Here is an 11,439-nt window from a genome sequence, read left to right as displayed (position 1 = left end):
CAAGAGACACAAATCCAGTGTACAACATGTCCCATAATGCAACAAATTGAATATTTTACTAGACCCCGCTTTCCTGGTTCACTCCCATTGTTTTACTGGCCATGCGGAGAAAAGTGACCTTCATGTGTACTCTGTTAGGTTTCCCTTTCCAGTATGTATCAGTAAACAAGTCAACACCTTCAATTAAATCAGGTTTCTTTCACTTCTCAGATTTAAGATTTTTGTATTCCTTGCCGAAAAACAGGCAGACCATTTCAGGTTCCAGAGGCTACAGTGGGCTTGATAACTGTTAAATGGAGGACGTTTGGAACAATCAGGACTCTTCCTACCCCATCTGATCGGCAGGGGCTCAGTCAGTAGGGGCTTGGACTGGGAGCTGTAGGGTCGCCGGTTCAAGTCCCTGACCAGACCTAAAATATGGAGCGTGGACTGCTACATGGAGAGGTCCCAGTTCACCTCCTGCCCTGCCGTGGTGACCTTGAGCAAGGCACCGGACACCCCCCTTCCCCCCCACTCCCCCCAGGGCGCTGTACAATAGCTGGCCACTGCTCCTAGTGCTAGACTCCTGGTACTAGGATGGGTTAAAAGCAGAGAACACATTGCACTGTGTGTGCTGTGAGATCTGCATGCGTGACCATTAGAGAGGGTTTCATCCCTCCCAATTCTTCTTCTAAATGTAGCAATCAGGGGGAAGGGCCCGGTGAGAGAGGGGACCGAAAAACAGATGGTCCCCCTGGCACGGCTCCAGGGATCCGGATGCCTCTTCTTGGTAAAAAAAGAAACATGAAAGCACCTACTGCAGACTGTGAGAACAAGACTTCAGCCCGACGAAAACAAGACATAGCTGATACCGTAGTTATGATGGTGACAGGATTTGATCACTAAGAAATAAAGCTGATTTATGCAGATTTTCCTACTTAGTAAACATGATTTTCCAATAAAACCTGAAAGGACAGCATCACGTTGGCCCCGGGGTTGAGAGTTGAATGGATATATGGGGAAACAAGAAAAACAAATTCTATTTATTTTTATTATTTATTTAATAGTAAATAAATGTAAGATCACAAGAAAACCAAGAAAAAACCTTTGTTTATGTGAAATCTGTATTTTGTGACATCCTGGGAACCACTGCTTAAGATGATTTAAAATCAACAAATCATCACACATTTCTTTTGAATTATATTTATTTACTGCTGAGTTGGTGTACCCCTGTTGAAATCTGATCCAGCCCCTCCCCAGCATGGACATATCTTGATAAATAAACTCACATATACAGTGTGTTATGAGTCTTCTGTCAGTCGTTAGTCTGCTCACTGCTTCATCCCCTGGCTTCTCCTCGGCTCTTCCTCCACTGATACCTCCTCTTCTTCTTCCTCTCTCTGAGTCTGGGGGTCCGGCCTGTGCTGGTGGTCTGACTTTGTTTTATGGGCCCCCTGTAGTTCGCGGGGCCCCTGCTCCAGGCGGAACAGAGTGGGGACCCGGCCCAGGATGGGGTTGTTCTGCTGGAGGCCGGAGACCCACTGGTTGAGCACGGCCTGGTCTCCCTGGCTGGTCATACACATGGCGAACACCGCCCCCTCGTCCACTGAAAGAACACACACAACAGCCTCATTACACACTCAGAGCAGTGAAATACAGAAATCAAACAGAACATTTTTACTCACAATAAAACAGCAGCTCGGGCACCAACAAGCTAATCTTACGCAGGGAGATGTTCATTGTCCAAGAACGTCGTCTTTGTTAATTTATTCTCTTGTATTCCAGCCATTCAACATATAAAGAACAATGGTTTGACCTGTGTTCTGGTAACAAAACATATGCTAATGCTGGTGCGCTAATCCCACCACCACCTGTCTGTTCAATTATCACCGAATCACCCAACGCTGCCTTCAAAATAAAAGCATAAAAAACGACTTCAATTAATGGCTGGAAATGCAACAACAACAACGTCACTTAAAATGACGATCAAAGTCTTCTGTAACTTTCAAATCAGTTCACAGTTATGTTCCACTAACAAGTCCAGACCCCATAGCGTGTTCCTGTTAGTGTTTACTTCCCGTTTGTCTTCTCCTGCTGTTCCTGTTAGTGTTTACTTCCTGTTTGTCTTGTCCTGCTGTTCCTGTTAGTGTTTACTTCCTGTTTGTCTTCTCCTGGGCCCTTTCTCAATTCTCTAATTCCCCTCCTCGACTCCTATCCTTGTGTCATAGTCCCGCCCACAGGAGATGTGAGCGGAGGACTGAGGAGGGGAACCGAGGAGAGGAGGGGAAGCAGCAGGCGGTTAGAGAAATGAGAACTCCTCTCCTCTGAGCGGTTATTTTAAAGAGACGTCCATTAATGATGACAGGAGGCACATCAGCGCTCTGTCTGATGGACAGAAATGAGAACTCCTCTCCTCTGAGCGGTTATTTTAAAGAGACGTCCATTAATGATGACAGGAGGCACAGCAGCCCTCTGTCTGATGGACAGATGTGTTCATGACCACTTATATATTTACTTTTAATTCATTCACAGTGCGGTATAATGAGATAATAACAGGCTACAGATTCGGACATATACACACACACACACACATACATATATATTTATGTAAATATATACAATTTAAAGTATGAGAGCACTCTCATAATAACGTAACACTATCAGAGACTGGATATATCCCCCCCTCTCTCTGGTCGCTGAAATGGGGAATTTAAATTACGGGCCAAAAGTTGTATTTACAAGTATTAAAAGCAAGCAGAGGACACCAAACCAACTGAGACCCGTCTGTCTGCCGCATCTACGCACTGTACAACACACACCTACACACTGTACCACACACACACCTACACACTGTACAACACACACACCTACACACTGTACAACACACACACACCTACACACTGTACCAAACACACACCTACACACTGTACCACACACACCTACACACTGTACCACACACACCTACACACTGTACAACACACACACCTACACCACACACACACCTACACACTGTACCAAACACACACCTACACACTGTACCACACGCACCTACACACTGTACCACACACACCTACACACTGTACAACACACACACCTACACCACACACACACCTACACAGTGTACCATACACACACCTACACAGTGTACCATACACACACCTACACAGTGTACCATACACACACCTACACACTGTACCATACACACACCTACGCACTGTACCACACACACCTACACACTGTACAACACACACACCTACACCACACACACACCTACACACTGTACCACACACACACCTACACACTGTACCATACACACACCTACACACTGTACAACACACACACCTACACCACACACACACCTACACACTGTACCATACACACACCTACACACTGTACCATACACACACCTACACACTGTACTACACACACCTACACACTGTACCATACACACACCTACACACTGTACCATACACACACCTACACACTGTACCATACACACACCTACCATACACACACCTACACACTGTACCATACACACACCTACACACTGTACCACACACACACCTACACACTGTACCATACACACACCTACACACTGTACCACACACACACCTACACACTGTACCACACACACACCTACACACTGTACCACACACACACCTACACACTGTACCATACACACACCTACACACTGTACCATACACACACCTACACACTGTACCACACACACACCTACACACTGTACCATACACACACCTACACACTGTACCACACACACACCTACACACTGTACCATACACACACCTACACACTGTACCACACACACACCTACACACTGTACCATACACACACCTACACACTGTACCACACACACACCTACACACTGTACCATACACACACCTACACACTGTACCACACACACACCTACACACTGTACCATACACACACCTACACACTGTACCATACACACACCTACACACTGTACTACACACACCTACAGACTGTACCATACACACACCTACACACTGTACTACACACACCTACAGACTGTACCATACACACACCTACACACTGTACCATACACACACCTACACACTGTACCACACACACACCTACACACTGTACCATACACACACCTACACACTGTACCACACACACCTACACACTGTACCACACACACCTACAGCTCCTAAAGCATATGATCGGGCTACAGCCGTTGTGTATTTTATTATGTGAAGCACTAAATGGTTTTAGAAAAATATCGACTCTTTGTTTGTAGATATCTACTAAACTAAAGCAAATACAGAGAGTAATGTAGGTCTGTTATACTGAGTGATATATATTATACACACTGCTCTGCTTTAATATATATCACTCAGTATAACAGGCCTACATTACTCTCTTTATTTGTATGTAGGTGTGTGTGCATGCGTGTGCGTGTGTGTGCGTGTGTGTGTGTGCGTAGATGCAGCGGACAGACAGGTCTCAGTTGGTTTGGTGTCTAAGTCTGCTTACTTTTAATACTTATAAAACTTTTGGCCCGTAATTTAATTTCCTCATTGTAGCGACCAGAGAGGGGGGGGGGATATATGCAGTCTCTGATAGTGTTACGTTATTATGCTGTGAGTGCTCTCATACTTGTTTGATTCTGAAATTGTATATGTGGGGCAAAAAATTATTTTGTCAGCCACCAATTGTGCAAGTTCTCCCACTTAAAAAGATGAGAGGCCTGTAATTTTCGTCCTAGGTACACTTCAACTATGAGAGACAGAATGGGGGGAAAGAATCCAGGAAATCACATTGTAGGATTTTTAATGAATTAATTGGTAAATTCCTCGCTAAAATAAGTATTTGGTCACCTACAAACAAACAAGATGTCTGGCTCTCACAGACCTGTAACTTCTTCTTTAAGAGCCTCCTCTGTCCTCCACTTGTTAACTGTATTAAAGGCACCTGTTTGAACTCGTTATCAGTATAAAAGACACCTGTCCACAACCTCAAACAGTCACACTCCAAACTCCACTATGGCCAGGCCCAAGACCAAAGAGCTGTCAAAGGACACCAGAAACTAAATAGTAGATCTGCACCAGGCTGGGAAGACTGAATCTGCAATAGGTAAGCAGCTTGGTGTGAAGAAATCAACTGTGGGAACAATTATTAGAAAATGGAAGACATAAAGACCACTGATAATCTCCCTCGATCTGGGGCTCCACGCAAGATCTCACCCCGTGGGGTCAAAATGATCTCAAGAACGGTGAGCAAAAATCCCAGCACCACACGGGGGGACCTAGTCAATGACCTGCAGAGAGCTGGGACAAAAGTAAGAAAGGCTACCATCAGTAACACACTACGCCGCCAGGGACTCAAATCCTGAAGTTTGCTAGAGAGCATTTAGATGATCCAGAAGAGGATTGGGAGAATGTCATATGGTCAGATGAAACCAAAATATAACTTTTTGGTAAAAACTCAACTAGACGTGTTTGGAGGAGAAAGAATGCTGAGTTGCATCCAAAGAACACCATACCTACTGTGAAACATGGGGGTGGAAACATCATGCTTTGGGGCTGTTTTTCTGCAAAGGGACCAGGACGACTGATCCGTGTAAAGGAAAGAATGAATGGGGCCATGTATCGTGAGATTCTGAGTGACAACCTCCTTCCATCAGCAAGGGCATTGAAGATGAAACGTGACTGGGTCTTTCAGCATGACAATGATCCCAAACACACCGCCCGGGCAACGAAGGAGTGGCTTCGTAAGAAGCATTTCAAGGTCCTGGAGTGGCCTAGCCAGTCTCCAGATCTCAACCCCATAGAAAATCTTTGGAGGGAGTTGAAAGTCCGTCTGCCCAGCGACAGCCCCAAAACATCACTGCTCTAGAGGAGATCTGCATGGAGGAATGGGCCAAAACACCAGCAACAGTGTGTGAAAACCTTGTGAAGACTTACAGAAAACGTTTGACCTCTGTCATTGCCAACAAAGGGTATATAACAAAGTATTGAGATGAACTTTTGTTATTGACCAAATACTTATTTTCCACCATAATTTGCAAATAAATTCTTTAAAAATCAGACATTGTGATTTTCTGGATTTTTTTCCCTCATTTTGTCTCTCATAGTTGAGGTATACCTAGGACGAAAATTACAGGCCTCTCTCATATTTTTAAGTGGGAGAACTTGCACAATTGGTGGCTGACTAAATACTTTTTTGCCCCACTGTATGTGTGTATGTCCGCATCTGCAGCCTGTTATTGTCTCATTATACCGCACTGTCAATGAATCAAAGTAAATATATAAGTGGTCATGAACACATCTGTCCATCAGACAGAGGGCAGCTGTGCCTCCTGTCATCATTAATGGACGTCTCTTTAAAATGACCGCTCAGAGGAGAGGAGTTCTCATTTCTCTAACTGCCTGCTGCTTCCCCTCCTCTCTCCTCGGCTCCTCCGCTCGCATCTCCTGTGGGCGGCACTAAGACACAAGGACAGGAGTCGAGGAGGGGAATTAGAGAAATGGCAAAGGGCCCTGCTGTTCCTGTTAGCGTTTACTTCCTGTTTGTCTTCTCCTGCTGTTCCTGTTAGTGTTTACTTCCTGTTTGTCTTCTCCTGCTGTTCCTGTTAGTGTTTACTTCCTGTTTGTCTTCTCCTGCTGTTCCTGTTAGTGTTTACTTCCTCTCTGCCTTCATATGCTGATGTATCTGACATCCAAGGCTCTGTCGCTTAACCTCTTTCTCTCCCTTGATCCTCCTTAGCAACGGTCATTATTTTGCTTAGCAGCAGTGTGTTATCAAGTATTAACAACCTTGATCAGAATCGAGTATTCAACTACGCCGTGCCACAACACTAAATAATAATACATTTGCTATAAACTAAAATAGCAAGAAAATAAATATTAAACGATGAAATAATATAAATCAATGTATATCTCCAACAGACTCCATATGAGCTTCCTGTTTCATTCTGAACACCGTAAATGTCATTAAATCATTTGCCAGATTCAGTGTCTTACAGTCTTCCACATCGAAGCTCTCCTCGTCCCCGAGGTCTCGGTCCAGATCCAGGTCCAGCTGCAGAGGATACGCCAAAGACCTCTCTGGGTCATAGGGCTCCTCCACCTGAAAGGGGGGGGATCATAAGTGGTATAAGTACTCAGATTATCATTTATGTGTTCGTCAAGCTGCATTGTATTTGTTACTGGAAATATTTTGGACCGGTGATTCTCTAGTGTCTTAATTTCTCTTATTGTCTTGTTTTTTATGCTGCTGTAACTAAAAAAACTCCCTAATTGGGATCAATAAAGTGCTTTTCTATCCATCTATCTATCTATAAGGTGAAATACACTGTTATTATATTACTCACAGCATGTGAATGTAATCCTTTAAATGTTGTCCATGTTTTTTCCACAATGACATGACCAACACTGATATGCATTTCCTGTTACTAACTGATCAGATAATAGCAGAGAGTTTTCCCACCTTCTCTTCAGGCGGTACGGGGTCCGCTCTGAGCACGTAGTAATACACACACTTGTCCCGGAGCCACAGAGGGAAGGGGCCCTCCACAAACACGGGCCGGCTGGGGTTGTGCTGGGCCAGCAGCTCCATCTGGCTGGGGCTCTGGATACCTGGGACACAGGAAGGAAAGGGAACAAAGAGAGTGAGAACACGTCTGAGTTATATATGGATCTGATCCCACCATTGTATTAATTTAACATTTGTATGTTGCTCAGAATACAGTTTCCTGGTTTGTTATAGTTGTTTGTTTCCTTTCCAGTTAGGCTTAAAAGCATTTACTGCAATAATGTGGCAAAGAAGGCAATAACTGAAAATATGTATATAAATGCAGCTGTATACAAAACTTTACACAGAATCCCACATGTTTTCTTCAATCCCCTTACCAAACCAGCGTGGGATACAACTCCTAAGGTTCCTTAAACAGTGGGAATCATGTAACGAAAATAAAACAGTTTCCATACCGACTACATGTGGAAGTGTGATCTCCTCCCCGCTCTCTGTGATGTCTGTGCAGGGCAGCTAGAGAAAGAGCAGATACACAGAAACATTGGAAAATACAGGTTATCTATTTGTCAAGAAAGGCCAAGGAAAATAATAAGAAAATCAACACATGAAATAATATAGGTGTGTTAAACGTATTTCCCTCTCCAAAGTGGTACCTGATACACGGTGACTTTAGCGTCCCGGTCATCAGCGATGCGGGCCAGGCTGAAGCGTGCCAGGTCCACGGGGTCTTCCGGCAGATTCTTGGGGATGGGGTAGGGATTTGTGTGTTTGAATTTTGGGAACCAGTACAGGATGCGCTGGTATTTCCTCACGGGGTGGCCCTTCACTCCAAAGATCTGGATCAGCAGGACTTTGGTGTCAACGTTTGGCATGATACCTGAAAAACAATCATAAAGACTGATCATGTCATCATCTGTATTTGCATTTCTATGCAGATGACACCCAGATGTATTTAAGCTTCGACTCTGCATCCACTCATAACACTGGTTAGCTCCTCAACTACCTCCAGGATATCCGCAAATGGATGTCACAACATTTCCTGTAGCTAAATGCTGATAAAAGTGAAGTCATTATCATAGGTCAAGTCTTGGTTCTCTGTCTCAGTCTTTAACTCATTAGTGCAGAACACTTGGTGTCTATCTGTTTTACCCTGTGTTTTTACGTTTAGATGCTGTTGTTTCGTTCACTTCTCACCAGTGTTCTGTTGTCTGTGCTGTAACTAGAGAATGCACTTCCTGAAGACATTGCGGTGTGAATGCTGTATGCTGAAAAGCTGACGCTGAACTTAATACAAATTTGAATTAATTATGAGTTAAGATTTCTAGAATTATGAAAGTTATGAATGTTGGGAGTAATAACCGTCGATTCCTAATGTTTTGATGTTTGAACAGAATTTCTGCGATGAGGAATTTGTGAGAAGAATCAACATGTTGCAGTAGAAGAACACATGTTGGGAATGCTTCTCAGGATTCACACCAAACTATGATTTGAAAGGTGCTATAAACATGAAGTTAATTATTATTATTATTATTATTATTGAGAGGACAGACACATTGGTATAACACATGGAAGTGTCTCTGTGCAGACTCCCATCACCCACCATAGCCCTCCATCTGCTCCAGCAGCTGCACTCCACACTCCTGCTGCCGTGGGTAGTGGTTGAACATGATCTGGATAAAGTTCCTGGGCACAAACACCTCTTTGGGGAAGACGTCCAGCAGCTTGTTGTAGACGGCCAGGTCTCTCTCCACGCCGAACTCCGGCATCTTCTGCAGGGCGGCGTAGATGAACTCCACGTGGCCGCGGCGCCTCACGTCCTGCTTGATGAACACCTCCACCACTTTGTTAAACGTGGCCTTGGTTTTGGTCTCCCTGGCAACCTGCTCAAACAGGTCGTCATGGATGACCAGAGACTTGTCCTTTTTATTGTCGTTCTCATCGATGATGGGGATGGGTTGATTCTTGTCATTTATCGGGCTCCTGTAGAAACGCCTTATCCCCTACAATAAGTCGGAAACAAGAAAGAGGCTGGCTGGAATTACATCGTTGGAGCCATACAGAGATGCACTATCTGGTGTCACAGCAGCAGTTTAATTTTGAGGTACATGTTCTGTTTTATTTTCTTATAATTTTTCTGCTACAATTTGTTATAAGTACTGACTGGTGAGATTCATTTATCCAGAAGATCGTTGAGGAAAGAGACATGTTTCTGCGATTACTTGCTTCATGGAATCTTTTGAGCTGGAGATTACTCTTTGACTCAAACTTAAGCCCCCTTTTCAAGCCTCAAGGGTCCTTTTTTCTGCCACCAACACCTCATTTTTATGTATTTGTAATACAACTGATATGTTAATGGCCCAAGTCAGTGCAAGAACAAAACCACTTTGCACTTTTATTAAGACTGCCACTCCGTCACTTTACAATGCAATTTCTCTCTTTTTGTATGTAGTATATGAATAGCATGTTGTACTGTGTATGGTAGTGTTATTTTATCCTATTTGCCAGAGCCAAAGACACATTTTTAAAGTATTCTGAATCAAATGACAGTGTACCTGGTGCTGGGTGTTTTGCAGCATGTGAGGCTGAGAGGAGGACTGAAGCAGAGCTCCTTGCTGGGCTCTAGAACGGGCGGACTGTCCCTGGAGACCCCTCAGCTGGAGACCCTGCAGCTGGAGACCCTGCAGCTGGAGACCCTGCAGCTGGAGACCCTGCAGCCGGAGACCCTGCAGCCGGAGACCCTGCAGCTGGAGCAGGCAGCGGGCACACTTCATGGTAGATCCATCACACTGACTCTCAGGAAACAGAACTGCAAACGGGGCAGAAACATGGACAGTGTTCAGAACGGCTGAATTATTCTCATAACATGCATTCAAGGCACTCTGGTAAGACTGTTATACTCCTATAGTGTGACAGCACCGCTTTGTATTTAGGTGTGTATCAGCAATCAGAGGTGGAAGAAGTCCTCAGATTATTTACTTAAGTAGAAGTAGCAATACTGCAGTGTACGAATACTCAGTTATAATTAAAAGTCTTGCATGGAAAATTGTACTTTGGTAAAAAAGTATAAGCATTATAAAGCACCCGTTATTCAAAATGGCCATTTTAAAACCCAGATATTTAAAATGTATACACTAATGGGCAGTTAAAACTATAATAATGTGTGTTTTATATTACAAATTAATAACCTAAATAAGCACACAAGTAACACTAATACATAAAGAAAAAGTCCCCTTTCATAAAAAGTACACTTTGCTTGCATGATCAAACGTCATTTAAAAAAAGAATAATACATGTAAGTCACATTAATGCATACATATAGAGTGAAGGACATATTATAAATACAACGTATTTTTGTAGTATACAACAACATGTAATGAAGTAAAAGCATAAGCAGCATCATTTGAAAATACTCAAATTAAGTATCAGTACCAACATGTTTTAGTAAATGTACTTAGTTAAACGACACCACTGAATATAATACATTCTTTATAATGCATTTATTATACCCGACCTGAAGAGGGACTCTACTGTATTGCTAACCGTTCTTCAGACACATGTTGTAGCGTGTAAATATTTGCATAGATGCAAGAAAACCTTAAAAATACACATTTGTCTCTGAAGTTTCGAATACACAGTTATAGGAGCTGTTAATGGCTAAATGTCAAGCATGTTATTTTGCATTTTTTGGTTCAGCAATCCATGACTGAGGTATATTTTAAACAACAACTACATAGCTTTTAATCCCGTGCTCAATACCCACCATTTGAATTGACAGATGTACGAACAAACAGTCTCCTTCAGAAATCCCTCTCCTTGGAAGCCTCCATGATAAAAAGCCGGCAGGACATCCGGGTCCTACACACAATGGCTTCCCCCAAACAACAGAAACATGGGCAAATAAAGGTTCCGTAACCTCTGATTTACAGCTGAAACGCTTCTTATCAC

The 11,439-nt window shown here is 43.4% G+C and overlaps 1 protein-coding gene across 2 annotated transcripts; it reads right to left on the bottom strand.

The window, feature by feature from the left end:
- Positions 1-1,166: 1,166 nt before the first annotated feature.
- On the bottom strand, positions 1,167-11,384 carry ecsit (ECSIT signaling integrator). Of its 2 annotated transcripts, XM_079671742.1 has the most exons (9): positions 11,255-11,384; positions 10,174-10,300; positions 10,047-10,143; positions 9,095-9,494; positions 8,148-8,371; positions 7,950-8,007; positions 7,450-7,598; positions 6,984-7,089; positions 1,167-1,585 (listed from the first exon to the last, which is right to left on the bottom strand). In XM_079671742.1, the coding sequence occupies exons 2-9, from the start codon at positions 10,263-10,265 to the stop codon at positions 1,311-1,313; spliced, it is 1,401 nt and encodes a 466-aa protein (XP_079527868.1). In that variant the 5' UTR covers positions 10,266-10,300; positions 11,255-11,384; the 3' UTR covers positions 1,167-1,310. The 2 variants fall into 2 exon arrangements, with proteins under 2 accessions (XP_079527868.1, XP_079527867.1); XM_079671741.1 differs by having other exon boundaries at positions 10,047-10,300.
- Between the last annotated feature and the right edge of the window lie 55 nt (positions 11,385-11,439).

The sequence above is a fragment of the Notothenia rossii genome (assembly GCF_949606895.1).
Source record: "Notothenia rossii genome assembly, chromosome: 3".
NCBI classification, from domain to species: Eukaryota; Metazoa; Chordata; class Actinopteri; order Perciformes; family Nototheniidae; genus Notothenia; species Notothenia rossii.
This window is presented reverse-complemented; position numbering and strand designations above follow the sequence as displayed.

Bases quoted from the DNA above. Each gene is read 5' to 3' on its own strand.
- ecsit (XM_079671741.1), bottom strand. From the start codon at position 10,265: ATGAAGTGTGCCCGCTGCCTGCTCCAGCTGCAGGGTCTCCGGCTGCAG. The intron at 8,372-9,094 runs GTGGGTGATGGG...ATTGTTTTTCAG, and splicing joins GGAGCAGATGGAGGGCTATG to GTATCATGCCAAACGTTGAC. The intron at 8,008-8,147 runs GTACCACTTTGG...CTCTTTCTCTAG, and splicing joins CTAAAGTCACCGTGTATCAG to CTGCCCTGCACAGACATCAC.